This window comes from Calidris pugnax, unplaced genomic scaffold (genome assembly GCF_001431845.1).
Source record: "Calidris pugnax isolate Ruff unplaced genomic scaffold, ASM143184v1 scaffold285, whole genome shotgun sequence".
Classification (NCBI taxonomy): Eukaryota; Metazoa; Chordata; class Aves; order Charadriiformes; family Scolopacidae; genus Calidris; species Calidris pugnax.
Genome location: NW_015091000.1, coordinates 63,159 through 82,081, shown reverse-complemented (window position 1 = coordinate 82,081; position 18,923 = coordinate 63,159). Strand labels below are relative to the sequence as shown.

The window sequence follows — 18,923 nt, the reverse complement described above, 5'->3', positions numbered from 1 at the left end:
CGGGGGGGTAGAGCGCCCCCGTGCAGCCGAAATAGCTCAGTTGGGAGAGCGTTAGACTGAAGATCTAAAGGTCCCTGGTTCGATCCCGGGTTTCGGCAGCGCAATTTCCTTTTTCCTCCCGCCCTCCCAAAACACTCCAAACCGCCCCAAAACCCTCAGCCCGGGAGAAAAGAACCTCCAGTTCTGTTTAACAATATATCCAAGAAACGAATGCGAAGGGCCCTAACCCTGCACAGGAATACAGTTTAGTGGTTTTTTGGGTTTTTTTTGGTTTTTTTTGTCAGAGTTCAGTTGATGATCTTAAACCAACCCAGGGGATTCTGTGATTCTGCAATTAAAATGGGACAAGCTCGTCAGCAGCACAGATGCTGTCAGGAAGGACGCCTTTTAAATAAATAAATTTAAATGTTTTAGTAAATTTAGATAAAGCACAAGAAGAGAAAGCTAAGTTTGCTTAGTAACTGAAAAAACCCCAGTATCTTGTATCAGAGACACAAAAATAATCTTCACCTGATGCAAAACGGGGGTGGGAGAGTCCAACCCACCCTGGAAACCAGCAGCTGAAATAAATGAGTAATCAAACAACAGCCACAACAAGCCTTTGAGAGTTCACTCCAACTTTAATCCACTGAAGATCACATCAATCCGTACATGGCAAAACAGACCTCAGTCTGGTGGTGGGGACAGAGGTCTGGGACCACCCCCTAAAGGCTGGGGGGGGGATGGAGGGGGGTTTGAGGGGTGTAAACATTTTGGAGCGCTTGGACGCGGAGTCATCCTCGGGCCACGGGGCCCAGTTTGGGTTTTCAGGTGAGAACTTGTCCCTGGGAAAGCAGTGGCTGAAAGGCAGGAAAAGGAGAGAGGAAAAGGCTGGGGGGTAAAGGCTGGGGGGAGCGGGGGGCTCTGCTCCCTCACGGGGGCTGTAGGAACAGCCCAAAAGGCCTTTGGGGGGTGTTTCAGGACCCCCACTCGTGGTAAGCAAGAAGTGCACAAGAATATCCTCATTTGCACAGTTGATGCACTCGTCAACGTCCCCTTAATGAGGTGAAGGAGGATCCCAAACACACATTGAATCCCTTTACAGAGTAATTAAACATGATTAAAATACATCCACAGCATCGCTACAGCCAGAACACACCTCCCCATCCTGATTTACACTGAAACTTCTGCCTTAATTCCAAATCATCTCGGTCTCTATTGGGCAAAGCAAATAGATTTGTGTTAGAATATAGAAAAATACTAATCCTTGGGCTTTTGTCACTAAATAGTTCTCCATGACACCGCGTGCCTGGCCGAGGCAGGGTGTGACACACTACACCTGCAGCAGGAATGACACATGATTAAATTTGGCATTTAAATCAGATAGAAAAAGACAATTAGAAGTGTTCCTAAACTCACGGCCTCAAAAAAAAACAACATTAAAGCAGCATTCCAAAGTTTCACTTTTAAATGGAAAAAGTGAACTTTTCTTGTTCTTTAAGCCAACACTGGATTCCTTTTTCTGCTGAATGTTACAGGTGTCCTTCTGAGCCTTCGTTATCCCGATTGCATCCCAAGGACCCAGTTTTATTTCCTGCACCATGAGCCCTGGGAAGCAGAACCCCCAGCCTGGGGGGGGGGAACACGTTCAGATGGGCCCCCTGTGCAGGGAACAGCGATCACCGGGCGACACACGGCTACGGAATTCATCAGCGAGGGCTTTTCCGAGGATAGCAGCCCTCTCTCCCTCAGGTATTTGGCCAAAATAACTCATAGAAAGCTTAGTGTTACAGCAAGCAGCTCCCAAAACCCTCGTGGTTCCTGCGGGATCCACACGAGGTGCCGTGGGGGGGTGGGACGTGGCGGTGACACCCACAGGGTTCCCCCCCACGCGCTGCTCCCGGCAGCTCCGCGGCCAAGACACGACTGCATCCAACAGCCTCAGAGCCACTGCGGCCCTGAAGATACACACCCGGACTTTATAAAGTAAGAATTACACATTTTATACAAAGAACCACGTCTCTCTCATACTGGGGCAGCGCCGGGGTCGGCGGGGAAGGTCGGTGCCACGGCTCAGGCGCTGTCTGCCCACGCGGGGCTCCTCTTCCCTTTTTTCCTTTCTAGAATTTCTTCATCGAATATTTCTCTCTCCCTGAAAAGAAACACGTTGAAGTTCTGCATCAAAAATAACCTTCACATACTAAGCAGCTCACAGCGTGTTACAGTCACACAGCGACAACATTCCCATGTTTAATCATTTTGTTACAGAGAGGACGAGGGAGCTGGATTACACTGAGGACACTGAACTCTCCCTGCCCTTAGATTCACTTTTTTCCATAAAAACAGTAAACTAGCCAGAAAAATTCAGAGAGCACTGAAAATGACAAGATACCTTTTGCTCACAGACGGTCCTTTTATGTATTTCTCTTCTGCCTTCTTGTAATCTATGTCGTCCACCGCAGAAATGGCGTAAATGATGGCCTACAAAAGCATTTGGTTCATTTACACTCGGGAAAGAAAAGCCATTTGAAACTGCCTCAGCAGACGAGCACGTTTTTAGAACATGGTTCCTCAATATTTAGGGAATTTGGATGCAGCAGGAGACAGTGGCTGCCTCTGCTCCGTGACGCCTCCGACACCAGCAGGAGCAGGACACTGTGTGTGACGCCTCCGACACCAGCAGGAGCAGGACCCTGCACCCAGTGCCACCCCCTCGGAAAGCGGGGCTGGTTTCTGCTGGCACCTTCCAGGACCAACATTCCCAGGAGAGTATTTTTTATAACCAGATGAAGAGATTCTTCAGAGTAATTTTTGTTTCTACAGAAGTTACTTTCTGTTCTCCCTACTGAGAACATCAGTATCTAAAGAAACAAACAACCCAGCCCCCAACGCACACAAAGAACCCAGGAAAACCCAGAGATGACTCGTCAGATTAGAACAAAAAAAAAAATTGGATACTAGAACAAAATTCTTTGGTGTGAGGGTGGTGAGAGCCTGGCCCAGGTTGGCCAGAGAAGCTGTGGCTGCCCCATCCCTGGAGGGGTTCAAGGGCAGGTTGGAGGGGGCTTGGAGCAACCTGGTGTGGTGGGAGGTGTCCCTGCCCAGGGCAGGGGTGAAATCAATCTTTAAGGTCCCTTCCAACCTGAATCATTCTATGATTCTATGAAAAAAACAACCCAAAGCTTAGAAAAGTTTCAGAAGTAATCAAAATACATCAGAAAGCAACCATTCTGCCTTTAAAACCACCACACTGCCTAAAGCCTCTCCATTTTGCTAATGGCTTAAAAATCAGTGTTCACAATGACTCTGGTCCACACCCCACCCACAACCCAGCGCCAACACCTGCAGGAAGCACACAGCAATTAACACAGCTGCTTTATTTATTAGTTTTCTCCAACATGCACCCTGAATGTATTTGTTCTCTGATTACCAGCCCCTGAACATGATTTAAGAGCCTCCTGCCCTGATTTTAATATTCTTCACCCAAGTTATACATTGAAACCAGGCAGTTTTCTGCCCTTTGACCACGACTCAATCTGGCAAAGGGGCCAGAATGGATCTGCCAGCTCCCGGGGAACACTCCACCAGGCATCAAACCCCAGTCACGTCACGTTTGCCTTGTTTACTTACTCGAACATTTGCTTTTCTCAGCATTTCATGTTTACTTACCTCAGGCAGAAGGACATCCGAAATAAACTTTATTGCATCTCCATTGATTTGCTGCAGGTTTTTAGCACCCATCTCGCAATACACCTCCTTCAAGTAGTTCACCACAAGGTCTAGTTGTTCTTCATCCTCCAAATAGGTCTCCACGCAGGTCACGTACTGGCTTGAATTCAGGAATTCCTTCAGCCACCGGGACTGTTTCCTGCTTTTCAAAATCGCCAAAAGATGCTCTTCAGCCCCCTTGGTCTTGACAATAAACTCCACGATCTTTTTATTGGCTTTGTCTCTGGCAGCTCTTGTTCTGTCGGGGAGAAGTTTCTTGGAGGGCTTCTGAGGTGAAGTCTCTGATGAAGACTCTTCAATATTTTCCTCTGCCACGTTTGGAAAGGACATTGGGACTAAGCCTTGACAACATTCCTTCCTGACCGGGTAGCCTGGAAGAAAATCCATAATCATTCTTAAATAAATAAAACAAGGGGCTTTTTGGCATACGTACTTATATATACAAATAGAAAATAAAGGATTTTCTTGATAAGAGCAATTTTTTACTTCCTCCCTTACCAAAGAGGGTAAAAAGCCACCTAAGAGCCTTAAAAAAAAAAAATATTAGGGAGTTGAATGTCTGACAGGAGCTTTGAAACATGATGTAACCACTTAGGTGATTGTAAACCTACCTATGGAGCAAGGAATACAAACAATAATGTGTTCACTTACTGATATCAGCAGCAAAATACTCCAGGAAGGATCCCGTAAAAGAACGGCAACCTAAAAAGCCCAGAACAGGGTTATTTATCAGTTCAATGAAACCCACGAAACAAAGCTGACATTTCTGGTGGTTCTCCTGATATGTACAGGAATGGATGCCATCACCTGGCTCATCCACTTACCCACTCGAATCCGATAGTCAGAGATCAGTCGAATACACCACTCGATTTCTTGGCGATAATCTTCTTTGGCTCGTTCCTACAAAACAAGAGCCATTTACAGTCCCTGAGAGCAGCCTGTTGCAGCTTGGAGGTCTAGGCCTCATGTTATTCTCCATTTAGTGGAGCACAAATTACATTTACTTCCTTCATGGAATAGGGAGAGTGAAGAGAGACCCGTGAACTGCCCCCTCTGTCCCCACAGGGTGCGTTATACTTTGTGTACACAACTTTATACACCCACACCTACATGTTACCACTGGTACTTACAATGAGGTCCTGCTTTTCCTCACAATCAAAGTGCTTCAGGCTCCTAAGAGACACTGAGAACCTTGATGGAACAAAGAAACACAGTTAGGGAAAGAGGCAGCCAAGTTGCATCTCTATCTATTGACTGCAATTCTACTCCTGCCTGGAAATTAGGTTTCATAAGGAATTCAGGAATGCGGGTTTTACTAGTTTTGGTTTTCATAATAAGCTCATTTGTTAAAAGATGCCATAGCTTTAGAAACACCTGGTTTCAAAACAGAACTAAAGACAGGCCCGTGTGTCCAGGAAGTTTGGGCACATGTGAAAAAAGAACAGTAGCTGTGTCCCCAGCCCAGTTTCTATTCCTCACACAAGCGTGTGATGGCAGATCACACGTGACAAAGCACAGCCCACACCTAAAAATCCTCTCCTCACCCCGTCCCTCCCTCCCAGACCAAGCCCAGCTTCACCCAGCAGAGTAACTGCCCCGGAGCCAGGAACAGAAACCGAAAGCCCGGCGGCGGTGGCAGCCACAGCATTTACCCTTTCTTCTTGTCATTTGTACTCCCTTCTATAAATAGCACACACGCCTTCCTGCGCTTCCGCTTCACCTTCTTCACCTGTGGAAAGGACAAAGCCTCACTAGCACCCCGAAACACCCCGACAGAGCAGGAATGTTTTCCCTTGATATCATATAGCACACCCCCTATGCAAAGGAAGCTACACAAATATGAAAAATTTAAGTTTAAAGTGGCAAGAATAGCAAGTTACCCCAATGGAGCATTTTTGTTAGTGCACGAGGGCCCATCCTCTTTGTTTTGTTGGGTACAACCACCCTAATTGATGGTACAAGTCACAGAGGGGCTGTAGTAACCCTCTGCTCCCATAGAAACAGACCTCCATCAACCACATTTATATTTTACATGGTTTTCTCATACGTAAATTTACTCCTATTATCTTTGGAACCCCTCTACTGGAAGATCTTTACCGTTTCCAGCTCTACACAAGCCAAGAAGGGGAAAAGCCACTCAGGAACTCACTAAGCTGCTCCTCCCCAGCCCCCCACAACAGCCCCCTGGGAAGGCAGCGAGCTGTTCTTACCACGGCCGGCCAGTGCGGGTACCTTCGCAGTTTGTACCACACCAACATCCCTTCCTCAATGGACTGCGGTTCTACGATGAAAAAGAAAGTAAGTTTTCTTTAAAAAAAAAAAAACCACACATCATCCTCTTACCAGCCTCCTTTCAGGAGTTTCACTTCAATGCTTTTACAGGTTTCAGCTCAGGTGAGAGGACAACTCCCCACCCCCAAACCACAGCACAGGCGGTTGTGAACGCAGCAACTCGGACAGTCCAGCCCCAGGCCCTTGCCCAGATTGGCAATGATTTGCATTTCATCCTGCTTCAAAGAGCCCGGGGCACTCAAAAATACATTTTATTCCAAGCCGGAAGGCTGGGTTTCATTATCACAACTTGTCAGCAAACTCAAAGCACACAAACCCTCGGACACACACCGATGCCGGGTGAAGAAGTCTCATACACTGATGCCTCACCTTGATTTGATAAAATACTAGGAAGCTCTTCATCTTCATCCTCCTCTTCATCTACCAGAGCCGAGAGGCGAGAGAGACTCTCTGGGTAAACTATCTTTGGAGACAGGTCAGACGATTCCAGCCCTGCCAAGAGGAGCAAGCACCGGTGTTCGTCAGCGTGGAATAGTGATTAAAAATCCCTGTCAGCTTCAGCCCCGGTGAAACACGGAGTTGGGGAAGTGACCCCACAGCAGCACGAGTCACCACAACACAGGGGTCTGTCACACCCCAGACACTCCCAGTTCTCTGCCAAGGGAAAGGCCTAATCCAAATAAAAGGTGGGAAAGGGACAAGAACAGACTGATTTCAGGACTCTGTCCCAGCCTGTTCCTTTACACATCATTTCATCTCAACATTAACGAGACAGAAGCAAAATAAAAAAACCCAAGTGTGACATCAGCAAGTCCTCCAGTGAATTACTGCCAAGCACAGGTCTGCAACACAAGCTCCTAAACAACTCCAGACAGCCCAAATGCCACGCTAGTTTTTAACCAGTACTAACGCGACTGCACTTCCCGCTTCTCCAGAACTTTAAAGAAACAGAATGAAAATCAGCAATTTAAGAACCTCATTCCCAAAAGCAATGCAACACCCCAAGGTGAGTAACCGTGCCTGACCACCAAAGGGGATGAAGTTCTCCCGCCCCCAGGTGCTATGCCCACCTTCATCTTCCTCGAAGTCAGGCAGCTGAAAGGCCGTTACTTTATCCGTAACCGGGTGCGAAATGTTCTTATTTTCCTGCTCCTCACGCTGGGAGGGGACGCTCTCAGAACGTAGCTCACAGATAGAAGGCCCAGATGAAGATTCAGGGCCATTCCTGCATCTCCTTTTTCTGCAGGAGGACAGAGTCTCTTGTTCCCCATTAACCCTTTTCAAGCCAGCTGGCTGTCTTCTTCCGCCCAGCTGCTTCGCTAGACTTTCGCTCTCGCTACTGATGCTTTTTTCCAAGTCATCCGAGGCACTTTTACAAGAGGAAGCCAGTAGTGTCCTTCTGGGCTGACTCCTGGTGTTGGCCCTTTTGAGAGGCACCCCCTCACAGGGGACAGGCAGTGGAGATCCCTCCTCAGCCCGGGGCTGGGCTGCATCCCCGGGGAAACGGTTCATTCGCGACAGAGGTGACACCGCGTCTCTTCGGCTTTTCCTTCCTTGCTCACTTTTTTCCTCCTTTGGCGTAAGGGGATCTTTATTTCCTGTTTGGGACTTGGTCAACAATGCAGGCTTCATTTTCTTCTGCCCTGGGAGGGGTTTTGAGTCTGGCGTTTTGCAGTTTTGATTGTCTGAGTGTGACGTATTACATGTGGTAGTGTTTGTTCCTTTTTCGTGCGCTTTAGCACCCTCCTCCAGGAGGAAGGAAGTGTCCCGGGTTTGGGGTTTTGCATCAGTCTTCAGGCTGGCATTTTTCTGTTCTCTTTTCTTCTTGGAAGTCTCAGGCACCGACTCTTCTTTAGAGTGACAGAACAACCGACATCTCCGTAAGGGGGTAGATGAGAGAGATCCCGCGTCGTTCTCCCGGGATAACTGGGATTTCAGTCTTTCTGAAGGTGGCACTTCCCTGGGGGAGATATTTTGATTCAAAATATCCAGAGCAATCTTAAGAGAGCAGCGATATCTCAGCTCTTCCACAGCCTCGCTCGAATTATTCCTTTGATCTGAGGAAGCAGAACATACAATAAGTGCAATAAGCTTTCTTCCTATGTAAGAAATTTTATTTATAGTATAACTTTTCTGTAGGATGCAAGTTAACACTTAGATCATCCACACAATACACAGGGACACACAGCAAGCTTCCAACGCCTTGTTTTGATCCAAATACACAGAAGATTCTTCACTGTCCCTTCCAATAAGGGAAGAGCAAAAGCAGCTGCAATAAAGTTTAGTCTATTTTCAAGTCTTATGGATGGAAAGAGGGGAAAAGAAATACAAAAAAACCCCTCTCATTAAATACATAATGAAATACATAACCACTATGCCCCAGGTTGAGGGGTTTTGTGTATTTTACACCCAGAACATACACAAGGCAGGAAATGTTTTGCCATCTCCTCACCTAGGCTGGAGGCGATGTTTTCTATGCACTCCTCCTTCAGCGGGACAGCATCCGCGCGGCTCACGCTGATCCTGAAAAACACAGGGTCAATAAACCTGACCAAACTGTCTGAAAATCACACAGCACCAAGCACTGCTAACAGCACCACGCTGCTTTCACCTGGCAGTATTTTCCCCCCCACACCTGTTAGAAGTTAAGGAGAAGAGAACAGATGGAGAACACCTGAGCTGCCAACCTGGGGTTTCTGGGTGTTCCCTGAGACAACCATAAAACCCACAGGGTTTGGGTAATCAATGACCTCATCTCACAGGTATCTTCAGACAAAGGGATTACTACTACTCTTTTTTTGTTAATGTCTAAGAGTGCAAACATACAACAACAAAAAAAAAAGGGATACTTAACTGTTTTTTCAAGCCAAGTATTTCAACTTTAAAAGATGTCTCCTTAGCGTTTTTAATGGATGTTTTCCCACCAGCTCCAGTTTTGCACAAAACCTACGTTAAGGAGAAAAACATGCATTTAAAATCCTTGAGCAAGCCTGTCAGACCACAGGACAGATCTGACACCAACACATTTTTAGTAAAAACACTACAGGACAGACTGACATGCCACGGCACTGGGTTGCACTATTGGGATCTCTACAGATTAGCTCTTTTTTAAAGAATATACATGTTTACTTGGAGCTCTTACTGCTCTGTTTTATCCGTTTCTAAGTTACATCCACAAACCTTCCCTCATTTCCACGTTTGCTTTACCTTTGCCGGCCATAAACGCTTCTTCCACGTGCAAAGAACATACTCTTGATCTGTCATGACTGGGTTTCACGTAGAAAATTCCAGTGCGCTCTGAAGAAAAAGGGAATAAAAGAGTTACGCAACACTTGGTCGGACAGATCTGACACCAACACATTTTTAGTAAAAACACTACAGGACAGACTGACATGCCACGGCACTGGGTTGCACTATTGGGATCTCTACAGATTAGCTCTTTTTTAAAGAATATACATGTTTACTTGGAGCTCTTACTGCTCTGTTTTATCCGTTTCTAAGTTACATCCACAAACCTTCCCTCATTTCCACGTTTGCTTTACCTTTGCCGGCCATAAACGCTTCTTCCACGTGCAAAGAACATACTCTTGATCTGTCATGACTGGGTTTCACGTAGAAAATTCCAGTGCGCTCTGAAGAAAAAGGGAATAAAAGAGTTACGCAACACTTGGTCCGTTTTTGTCTTCTGTTTTTCTAAAGAAAGGACTTCAACAGAACACATATTATTACAGTTTTACCTTTGGGATCATTGGACAGTCAAGGAATATGAAATATTAGCAGTTGAGTTTAAATCAAATTAATCACCTGGAGTTAATCACTTAGTGTTAGTCCCCATCAGGATACTGCTTACATAGAAGTTATTTAGCATTACTTTTATTTAAACCGTGCCACTCAAATCCCATATACCTCTACAGGACCGATATTCTCCAAAAATCAAGTTCTAATAATAGATCTTTCTATAGCTGTGCAACGTAAGCAGGTAGGAGGGAGTGCCTGAGCCTAGGAAATCAATAAATAGATAAGAAAAGGCTGCCGTGAGCCTGCACACCCCACAGCGCCCGGCCACCGAAGCCCGGCCTGCAGGTGACACCACGCAGGGCCCATTTTATGTATAATTTAGAATTATAATCCCGAGTGCCCCGGCTCCAGGGCCCTCCCGGCTCCTACAGACCCCACAGGCTTCGAGAAAGACCCACGAAGAGTTAAAAAAGAAAAAAAAAAGACAAAAAACCCCCTGCTGTACTTACACAGCCGAAGCCTGCGGTTCCCGCGCCGGGCTGGAAGGGGGTCCTGCCCCCGGGGGCAGCAAGAACGGGGGTTACTATGGCAGCGAGCGGCCCGACCGGGCGAACCGGGACGCGAAGACCGTTCCCGGGACGCGAAACCCGTTCTCTAATGGTCTCCAGCAGCCCCGTCTCAGCCCTTCCCGCCCTCTCCCCCCCCTCCCACCGCCGGGGCCCTCCGTGAGGTAACGAACCGGGACCTGAGGGGGAGGACGGGCGCGGTGCCCGCGGGCAGGGGGGTTCCTGCCGCGCTGAGGGGACCCGCCGCCCCTCCCAGGCCCCCATGAGGGGTCCGACCGCCCTCCCCTGCCCTCCCGGTGCCGGTGCGAGGCCGCCCCCTCCTCCCCGCCGCCATCCCTCCCCTCAGAGCCCCGGTGGGGGGGGGTCGTTACCGATCGTGAGGCGGACGCGCGCGCCGCGCCCCCTCCCTCCATATGAGGCCACTCGCGCATGCGCCGCCCGCCCCCCCGGCAAAGCGGCAGCCAATGGGAGAGCCCCGCTCGCCCCGCGGGCACCGCCTTCCTGCCGCCAAAACACAAAGGTTTCGGCCAATCAGAGCGCCCGCTCCCCCCGATTGCTCCGCCCCCGGTTCTCCTCCCATTGGAGGGTTGGGGTACGCCCCGCCCCCGCGCTGCCGAGCGGCCTGGCCAATGACGTCACTTCCCCTTCCGCCGGGGAGGTGAGGGCAGGCCTCGGGGTGGTGGTATTAATATGTTAATTATTTGGTGTTATTCTGTTAATGATTGAACTCTCGGGTTTCTTTGGGCATTCCCGGGATAGGGGGGAGGGGGACACGTCGTCGGGCGAGAGAACAATGGTCTAAATGACAATAAATCGCCGCGGGTTCCTCAGGGTGTGACAGACGCGACCAGGGATCGGCCTTGGTTGTGGTTAAAATGGCTTCGCAGGCCCCGGGGTCTGTGGGGGACACAGGCCCTGCTCGAAACGGCTGGTTTGTATTTACCTTAAGGCAAAACAAAAGATCATGGAAGGGTTTGGGGTTTAGGGGCCTCAAAGCCCCCCCAGTTCCCCCCCTGCCCTGGGCAGGGACACCTCCCACCACACCAGGTTGCTCCAAGCCCCCTCCAACCTGCCCTTGAACCCCTCCAGGGATGGGGCAGCCACAGCTTCTCTGCCCAACCTGGGCCAGGCTCTCACCACCCTCACCCCAAACAAGTTCTTCCCCACAGCTCAGCTCCATCTCCCCTCTTTCAGGGTCAAACCCTTCCCCCTCCTCCTAGGGCTCCCCTCCCTGATCCAGAGTCCCTCCCCAGCTTTCCTGGAGCCCCTTGAGGAACTGGAAGGGGCTCTGAGGTCTCCCCAGAGCCTTCTCTTCTCCAGGCTGAACCCCCCCTGAGCCTGAAAATAAACAATCAGGCAAAAAACCCACCCTTGAGGAAGGTGCTGTCAGACCCTGCCAATTTCCAGCCCTTGTGTTCTGAGAATAACAGTGAAACCGGAGCCCCCGGTGTGAGGTTTGGTACTTTATTAGCTGTCTATACTTCTTTATAAATACCTGCAAGATCAGAAATGGCCCCCGTTATACTGAAGTAGGGAGTTATTAAAACACACTCTGAAAACACCGCACAGACCAGGACGGCAGCTCCCGTCAGCCTGACTCCCAGGAGCACAGCTTTTATTTCTTCCTACCTTTAAGTACTGATATTCGTGGAATAACACTTTGTTGACATAACGTAAGAGGCAAACTCCTTTTTCTGCATAGTCTTCCCTCGGGTGCCTTCCATCCCTGAAGACACCCCGTTACTGACTGTTACCTAATTAGTTCCTTATTTCCCATTACTCTGCAGGCCCCGGGGCGGTTCCATGGGCAGCACAACCTCACTCAGCATTTCCCAGCATCGGGCCCTTCTGCACAGGCTCTGGGTGTGCAGAACACCCCAGCCTGGTCCTGCAGGGCGTTTAAGTATTTAAATAACTATTTCATGTCGAAGGATAATGTTTTTTCCAATTAAAAAGCCCTCTTGGACATCCGATCTCTCCCCTGCGTGCGTCTTTACAAGCACCCTAAACACAAAGGAGCTCCGTGGGGTCTGGATCAGCCCTGACACGTCGTGTTGATAATTTCTGCTCCTGCCATAAATAAATATGAAATTCATCGTGTTGAATTTCCCTTCCCACTGCCCCGGTGAGGGCTCTGAGCTGCTGAGTCGGGCGTCTGCAGCGGCAGCTCCCGGCTCTGGCAAAATTCTAATTATTGTTTGCAGCCAGGCCCTACATCCCCATCCCGGAAAAACGAACCCGCTGTACAAATCGGATTCTTCTCCAGCGATGATTTTTTTTTTTTTTTTTCACATTTTTACATGTTTATGACCCAAACCGCCAGGGCTGCGGGTCGCGGTCGGGAGCAGCTGCCCAGCTCTCTGTAATCCTCCCCCCCCGTGGAATATGGCTTTTCCTCTCCGATTACTCCTTCTGTAGTTAAATCCCCAAACGTTTATCCTGCGCCTTGGTAAATAACTGCCTAAAAAAAAAAACCCTTCTTTTTCAGGAAGTTTGTCAACTGAGTGCATTAGTCTTAAAAAAAAACACCAAAAAAACCTCAAAATAGGTATAAACTCCTCGTTCTCACTCGGGAAAGGACAGCACCGTTGGGTGTTACAGAGTCTACACCGCGCCGTAGGAAGAGTTGCATTGTTTTCCAGTAAAACTCAGGGGTGGAAAGTGGAACCCCGGGAATGCCGACGCGGAGAGAGGCCGGATGGGCCGGCATTCCCGGCTCCTCCACAGCATCCGCAGCGGGACGGGAGGTGGGAACGAAAGAAACCGGGTGGAACCAAAGCACAAACCAAGCCGAGGGTCGCCTCCAGCCATAATAAAGGATTTTTCCTGCGGGTGGGATCAAACAGCCGGGTCCAGAGGCTCCCCATGCCCCGTCTGACGCAGCGGCGGCCGTGGCTGCACCGGGCAGCGCCAATCCCCACACACCCTCTCCCCTTCGGCAAATAAACCCCTCGGGACTGTTCACAGGAACTCACAAAACTCTGCCACAAAGACAACCTACTGCCTGTGCAGGGAAGGGGGGAAGAAATTCCCCCCCCTTTTCTGCTGTTTGCTCCTCGTTTTGAAGCCACTTGGGACTTTTTTTCACTCTCCCAGTGGCCAGAACTGTTAATTTGTGGGAAGCCCAGCCTTGTTTCCTCAGCTGGGTCCGCACAGACACACACTCACAGCGACCAGGTACGACTGCACTGGCGACAGGACACTAAATAAGGATGCTCCACACGACAGACCATGGGCCCCCCCACACACACCTGCACTCGGGGCGCTCCTGTCCCCCCCCCTACCCCAGCTCCCCCTGCTCCCTCCCAGCCTCCGAGGGTGGGGGGGTTATTGCTTGTCGAAGCCGCGGCGAGCCGTTAGCTCTTGCAGCCGGCGCCGTTCACAGGGACCTTGGAGACGGCGGGACAGTCGCTCCGGAAAGCCTCCAGCTCCTCGGTGGGGGTGGCTTCGGGGCCAGCAGTCCCCGTCCCCTGGGGCAGGCAGGTGTCCCGGGGACCCCCCCGGCTGCGCCCGCTGCCACGGGAGCAGTCGTGGTGGCCGTGGTTGCCCAAGCGGCTGGAAGCCACCACGGCTTTCATGGCAGCCTGCGGCAGAGACACAACAGTCATTAGCCCACGTTTGGCAGACGTCACCCCCCCCGATGCCCCTCTGATGATGGTGGAACCCCCAGAAGGTGCAGAAAGGGAGGTGGCACCCGCTCCTTTGGCCACGCCAAGCTCAGGAAAGGCTTCTCCCAGCAGTGGCTACCCCCACTGGCAGACTGGTTGCCCATCCCCATGTGACACAGCTGTGAGGAGCCGCTCCATCATCCTTCACCCCCCTCCCCAGTCCAGCCCCCGGAGCTGCCACGTGTTGCTCAACATTTATCTGCTCGGGATCCTTAAAACCCAGCTCCCAGTGGCCCCAGCCGTTTGCATGAGGGGACACGGGCACAAGCCACCCCTGGGGGGCCGATGGGGCACCTTCGCTCCTCCCCCTCACCTTCAGTTTCCTCCGGGCGTTAAATTCCTGCAGTTTCTTCTGCGTGCTGTCCATGTGAGCGAACTTGGCGGCTTTCCCGGTGACCCAGGGGTGCTCCAGAGCCTGGTAGACGGTCAATCTCTTCTGGGGATCCAGGACGATCAGTTTTCTCACCTGCAACCAACCAAAAGGCTCTATTTGTCAAAAAAAAATTTAAAAAATCCCTCATTTTCCCTCATTTCACGGGGCATTGATCTCCAGCCCTCACGTAGGGCAGCCCCAAAGCCCTCCCCGGAGCCGGGTCCCTCACCAAGTCCTTGGCGTTGAGGGAGACCTCGTCCCACCACGGGGACACGAACTCGTAGTCGCAGGTGAGGATGCGGCTGTACATGTACTGGTCCCCCCGCGGGTCGAAGAAGGGCTCGAAGCCGCAGAGCCTGCGGGCAGAGCGGGGAGAGAGGGGCTACACACCAGCTGCGCCCCCCCGGCACGGCCCCCGACGGCCTTCCCCAGTTGCGGGGGGTGGGCTGGGGTCCCCACCATCCCCCCGCTGGGGTTTTGTCACCCGTGGGACCCCGGCAGTGTTACTCACAGGATGTAGGTGATGACGCCCACAGACCACATATCCACTTCAGGGCCGTACGGGCACCCGTGGAGGATTTCTGGGGCTGGAAGCAGTGTTTGGGGTTCAAACACACGGGTGTGGGGAGCTCCCGGTAGAGGAAACCCCCCCTCTCCCCCCCCACAGGCACCAGCAGCATCTCCTGAGCCTGGCATAGCCATCGGCCATCCCTGCACTGAGTTGTGCATGGCCTCAGGCAGGGAGCAGCCTCCCCGGGTGTCCCTCCCGTCCCCCCCCCAGCTCTTCCCTCCCGCTCACCGCAGTACCCCGGCGTCCCGCAGATGGTTTTCATGGTGTCCTGTTCATCCACGATCTTGGAGAGCCCAAAGTCGCCTTGGAGGGAGACAGAAGGGAGAGGCCGTTCAGGGAGAGGCACTATTAACCCCCCCTCCTCGTGCCATGAAACCCCTCCGGGGGGGGACCCCAGCAAACCCACCGATTTTCAGGGGGGCGTCGGGGGACAGGTCCGCGTAGAGCAGGTTCTCCGGCTTCAGGTCACGGTGGACGACCCCGTTTTCATGCAAATACTGCGGAGAGAGAAGGGGGGATGTGGGAAAGAAGGGAAGGACAGGGGGGCCCGGCTGCCTCGGATGGAATTCGGGGGGATGGGGGGGGTGGCAGCGATCCAGGACCCGGCACAAACACGGGACCAACTCTCCCAGCCATTCCTTCGGAAACAGCCGACTCCTGCGGTGCCGGAGCGGCCGGCACGGCCACGGGAAGGATGTTTTCTGCTATAAACTTCCATTTTTATACCCTCCCGTTGCCATAGAAACCCTGTCTCCCGCCGACCTGTGAGGCAGAGCAGCGCTGACCTCCCTCCCTCCTCTTCTTCATCCTCCCCAAACGCTGGGAAGGGGCCGCTCTGCCAGAAATGCCTTCGGATGGGCCGGGGGTGAGTGGGAAAATGCCTTTCCCCAGGGAAATTTGGGATCGGTGCAGTTCTGGGTGTCTCTCTCCAGGGACATTTGGGATGGAGCAGCCCTGGGTATCTCTTCCCAGGAGTATTTGGGATGGTACAGCTCTCAGTGCTTCTCCCCAGGGACATTTGGGATGGAGCAGCCCTGGGTACCTCTTCCCAGGGACATTTGGGATGGTGCAGCTCCTGATGCCTCTCCCCAGGGGTATTTGGGATGGAGCAGATCCCAAAGCAGATCCCAGGTCTCTCTCCCCAGGTGTATTTGGGATCGTGCCATTCCCAATGCTTCTCCCCAGGGACATTTGGGACGGAGCAGCCCTGGGTACCTCTCCCCAGGGGGGACCTGGGAGGGTGCAGCCCCCACAGCAACACCCCAAACCACACACGGGACCTGCTCCCCAGGCTGTCCCCAGGGGCTGGGGGGGGGGACATGCTGGGGGTACGTTACCGAAACGGCTTCCAGGATCTGCTTGACAACGTGGGCCGCGTCCCGCTCGCTGTAGAAACCCCTCTCCACGATCCTGTGGGCACATGGGGTCAGCGTGGCAGTGCCCCCCTCACCCCCCAACCACGGTGAGCGTCAGCCCCCTCCATCCTCATCCTCCCTCTGCCACCGAGGTGGGACTCCTGCCCCTCACCGGGAGCTCGGGTGGGATGGGGGGGCCGGACGTACCTGTCGAAGAGCTCTCCCCCCGTCACCAGCTCCAGGACCAGTGCGATCTCGGTGGGCGTCTCGAAGATCTCCTTCAGCTTGATCTGGAAGGGGGGACAGGAGGGAGGAGGGATGAGGAGGATTCGGGCTGTGCCGGGGGGAGCACGCGACCACCAGACCCCAGGGTGGACGGGGTTTATGGGGCACCCAGCACGTTTCCCTCCTTGCCTTTTTATTTGTCTGAACGGGAAGTTTTTGTAACCATTTGGAACAGCCCTGCTCACTTAATCGGGCATTAAAGAAGTTGCTGGGAGTAGGAAGAGACGGACACACAGAGCTGTTATCCTTTCCCTGTCTCCAAGCTCGTTAGGTGGGAGAGGAGCTCACCAAAAGCTTCTGAATTTCCCAGTTTCATCACCCGTGCTGGCACCTTGGAGTGGGACCGACCCCCAGCAAAGCCCTCCTGGGATGGATCCTGCCCATCCGCACCCACAGGGATGCAGGAGGGACACAGAGAGCCCCGAGGAACCAAAGTCCCCTCTGGGACCGGGGCCCTGGGACCCCGCGGGTGCTTTTGGAAACATCCCTTGGACCATTTTGCAGCAAAAGAGGCACTAAAGAAACAGCGCTTTTCTCCTCATTTTTGTTTTTCTTTTTAGTTCCCACACAAGGTGAGCGTGTCCACACGAGACCTTTGTACCGCTGGAGCGAATCCGGAATTAACAGGTCTCTCTTAAAAATAAGTCAAAATGCAATTTTTTTTTTTTTTTTAAATGGAAAACAGAGAATTTCATGCTTCTTAAGACTTTTGTGACACTGCGAATTTCATGGGGCTTTAATCATTACCTTCATAGGCTGGGTGACAAGCCGTGATACCCCGCAGGGTGAGAGACACTATGTGGCAGCTTATTGCATTATAATAATACACGGAAGCACTATAATTTTCCTATTAACTTCAAAAGTTTACAATCCTATTATCATCCGCTGCCGAGGTTGGTGCTGAGCGATAGCGAGCGCGGCGGCGGCACCGGCGTAAATAATGAAACGGAGCATCTCTCCCGCGAAAAAATCACTTGAACTCGGGAGTCAGCAGAAACCCTACGGAAAACTCGGTGATTTAAATATTAAAACTGTCCAGCTGGTTCCTCCCCCGGCGTCTCCGCGGTGCCGCTGCCGGGAGGGCAAAGAGTAAAGGAGGAGGGAGGGCAGAAATTGAATTTTCTGTGGTGTTTCTGATAATGCATCAGAGAGGAGCCTCTCCCCATCCCAGCATCCTCCTGCGCTGCTCCGAGCAGGCGATCCCCGTCCTGGCTCTTGTCCCTGCGTTTCCCCAAACATCCTGGGGTTGGGGAATCGTCTCCGTGGAAAAGGATGAAGCACCAGATCGCCCCAAAATGCCGAAACACCCCAAGGCAGGTCCATTCCTTGCTCTCTGAGGGGCTTAGGGACTCCGGCTCCAGCCCGTTTACCCCCATCATCCTCATTTTTGGCCTTCCTCTGGCTTCGCCTCTTGCATCAAGGTTTTGGAGGCGGCGGGTGGGCAGGATGTCCCCCGCCGGGGCTCCTCTGGAGACCAAAGCCTTATTGCTCCAGGGATGGTTGACACGTTTTGGGCTGGAAACTGCCGTGCCTGGGGGTTTGAGCCACACTGCAGAAATATGGCAGCGTGGGCAGCAGCGGCCAGTGGTGGGGACATGTCCCGGAGATGTCCTGGTGGTGTCCCAGTGATGTCCCCGTGATGTCCCTGTGATGTCCCGGTGATGTCCCAGCCACAAAATCCACAGGAATGGGGTCTGTCCCACCCCCACAAAGCCAGTCCCCGGCGCCCCGGCAGCTGCCAGGTGGCTTTTTGTGTTATTTCTTTACCTCAGGTCCTCTCCAAGATGCTTTTGCAATTTGCTGGTGGAACTAAGCAGCCGGGAATAAGCCTTTTTGGCAGGTGGAGGGACGGGGGGGGCAGGGGGGGCACGGAGCCCCCTGCCATTGCGGAGGGACCGACGGGGCGTCCCCAGCTCTGCTGACACCAGCGGTGATTAGAGCTGCTGCCGGGCGTTGCGAATCGCTCCAGCCCAGCTGCCCTGGCCCCCCCTGACCCCCCCCAAGAGCTGAGCAAGGGGAACGGCGCCGGGGCTGGGCACCCAGCACCCGCGGCCCCGGCCTCCCCTTTTATCTCCCCTTGCAGGATTCATTACAGACGGGGCAATTTTCTCTGGCATTCATTTGATCTCCTGGGTGGAAATTGCTTACCAAATGGAAATCTCAGGCCAGGGGATGGAGGGGAGGATGAAGTGGGGGGTTGAGGGGGGGCCGGCCCTCGATATCAGAGCTGGGAAGTTCAAAGGGGCTGTGAGGACCAGGAGTTTCATGCAGTGATTGGGGGGCATCGTGACATGGTGAGGACCAGGCGCCCGTAGCCCCTCTGAGAGGCAGGGAGGGGAAGTGGTTGGGGGGGGGCAGGGCTTCCTG

General features: G+C 52.3%; 2 protein-coding genes and 1 non-coding gene across 5 annotated transcripts in view; 1 reads left to right on the top strand and 2 right to left on the bottom strand.

Annotated features, from left to right (window-relative positions):
• Positions 1-25: 25 nt before the first annotated feature.
• Positions 26-98, top strand: TRNAF-GAA. The gene has a single exon. It is a non-coding gene; the product is annotated as a tRNA-Phe (tRNA).
• Positions 99-600: 502 nt separating this feature from the next.
• LOC106895904 (PWWP domain-containing protein MUM1) lies at positions 601-10,726 on the bottom strand. 3 transcript variants are annotated; one of them, XM_014955577.1, is made up of 15 exons: positions 10,676-10,726; positions 10,248-10,290; positions 9,543-9,632; positions 8,855-8,946; positions 8,453-8,523; positions 7,071-8,057; positions 6,370-6,492; positions 5,919-5,989; positions 5,361-5,437; positions 4,839-4,899; positions 4,533-4,608; positions 4,360-4,410; positions 3,649-4,079; positions 2,372-2,460; positions 601-2,131 (listed from the first exon to the last, which is right to left on the bottom strand). In XM_014955577.1, the coding sequence occupies exons 3-15, from the start codon at positions 9,597-9,599 to the stop codon at positions 2,053-2,055; spliced, it is 2,265 nt and encodes a 754-aa protein (XP_014811063.1). In that variant the 5' UTR covers positions 9,600-9,632; positions 10,248-10,290; positions 10,676-10,726; the 3' UTR covers positions 601-2,052. The 3 variants fall into 3 exon arrangements, with proteins under 3 accessions (XP_014811063.1, XP_014811064.1, XP_014811061.1); XM_014955578.1 differs by lacking the exon at positions 10,676-10,726 and having other exon boundaries at positions 10,248-10,385; XM_014955575.1 differs by lacking the exons at positions 9,543-9,632; positions 10,248-10,290; positions 10,676-10,726 and adding an exon at positions 9,208-9,321.
• A 1,028-nt stretch (positions 10,727-11,754) lies between these two features.
• LOC106895878 (calcium/calmodulin-dependent protein kinase type IV-like) overlaps positions 11,755-18,923 on the bottom strand; it is an 8,031-nt gene continuing 862 nt past the window's right edge. Inside the window, exons 2-9 of the mRNA XM_014955539.1 lie at positions 16,479-16,733; positions 16,254-16,326; positions 15,323-15,413; positions 15,145-15,219; positions 14,857-14,932; positions 14,575-14,701; positions 14,286-14,438; positions 11,755-13,888 (exon numbers count right to left, since the gene is read on the bottom strand). Of these exons, the coding sequence (XP_014811025.1) occupies positions 13,661-13,888; positions 14,286-14,438; positions 14,575-14,701; positions 14,857-14,932; positions 15,145-15,219; positions 15,323-15,413; positions 16,254-16,326; positions 16,479-16,733 (1,078 nt within the window). The 3' untranslated portion in view covers positions 11,755-13,660. The remainder of the gene's footprint in view (positions 13,889-14,285; positions 14,439-14,574; positions 14,702-14,856; positions 14,933-15,144; positions 15,220-15,322; positions 15,414-16,253; positions 16,327-16,478; positions 16,734-18,923) is intronic.

What these genes read in the sequence shown, in the direction of transcription:
- LOC106895904 (XM_014955577.1), bottom strand. Translation starts at nt 9,599, where the DNA reads ATGACAGATCAAGAGTATGTTCTTTGCACGTGGAAGAAGCGTTTATGG. An exon ending in AGGAAAAGCAGGACCTCATT is followed by an intron (nt 4,609 to 4,838) that starts GTAAGTACCAGT and finishes CTTGTTTTGTAG; the next exon opens with GAACGAGCCAAAGAAGATTA. An exon ending in CGGATGTCCTTCTGCCTGAG is followed by an intron (nt 2,461 to 3,648) that starts GTAAGTAAACAT and finishes ATGCTTTTGTAG; the next exon opens with GCCATCATTTACGCCATTTC.